The sequence below is a fragment of the Microtus ochrogaster genome, chromosome 15, assembly GCF_000317375.1.
Source record: "Microtus ochrogaster isolate Prairie Vole_2 chromosome 15, MicOch1.0, whole genome shotgun sequence".
Classification (NCBI taxonomy): domain Eukaryota; kingdom Metazoa; phylum Chordata; class Mammalia; order Rodentia; family Cricetidae; genus Microtus; species Microtus ochrogaster.
Genome location: NC_022017.1, coordinates 15,051,958 through 15,052,526, shown reverse-complemented (window position 1 = coordinate 15,052,526; position 569 = coordinate 15,051,958). Strand labels below are relative to the sequence as shown.

At 68.5% G+C, this 569-nt stretch overlaps 1 protein-coding gene across 1 annotated transcript in view; it reads left to right on the top strand.

The window, feature by feature from the left end:
• Positions 1–328: 328 nt before the first annotated feature.
• Positions 329–569, top strand: part of Pdxp (pyridoxal phosphatase) — a 6,761-nt gene continuing 6,520 nt past the window's right edge. The window contains 1 exon segment of the mRNA XM_026782746.1: positions 329–569. This exon segment is cut by the window's right edge and continues 19 nt beyond it. Coding sequence (XP_026638547.1) covers positions 355–569 — 215 coding nt within the window. The 5' untranslated portion in view covers positions 329–354.

Genomic DNA, 569 nt, shown 5'->3' with positions numbered 1-569 from the left:
CCTGGCTCCACCACAGCCTCACATTTCTCGGGACTCTGCTTAGAACCACAGCGGCAATGGTTCCGAGGGCAACGTTGCTCTCTCTGCCTGTTTTCCTCCTAGCAACTAGTTGGCCTGTGCTTCTAATTGGCTGAGAAGCGCGCGGCGATTCGCTCCAGACCAAGGCTGGCTCTCCATATCCCGCCCCTTTCTCCGAGCTCCTTCGGGATCGGCTCGGGCCCTCGACTACGTCCCCATTGGCTGAGGCGTGCTGCCGTAGCCCCGCCCTCGGTCCTTCCTGCGCGCCAATTGGCAGAGCTGACCCGTGGCCGCGGAGGGAGCGCGGCGCGCGCGTGCGAGCGGCCAGCCGGCTGCATGGCGCGCTGCGAGCGGCTGCGCGGCGCGGCCCTGCGCGACGTGCTGGGCCAGGCGCAGGGCGTCTTGTTCGACTGCGACGGGGTGCTGTGGAACGGCGAGCGCATCGTCCCGGGCGCCCCAGAGTTGCTGCAGCGGCTGGCGCGGGCGGGCAAGACCACGCTTTTCGTAAGCAACAACAGCCGGCGCGCGCGGCCCGAGCTGGCGCTGCGCTT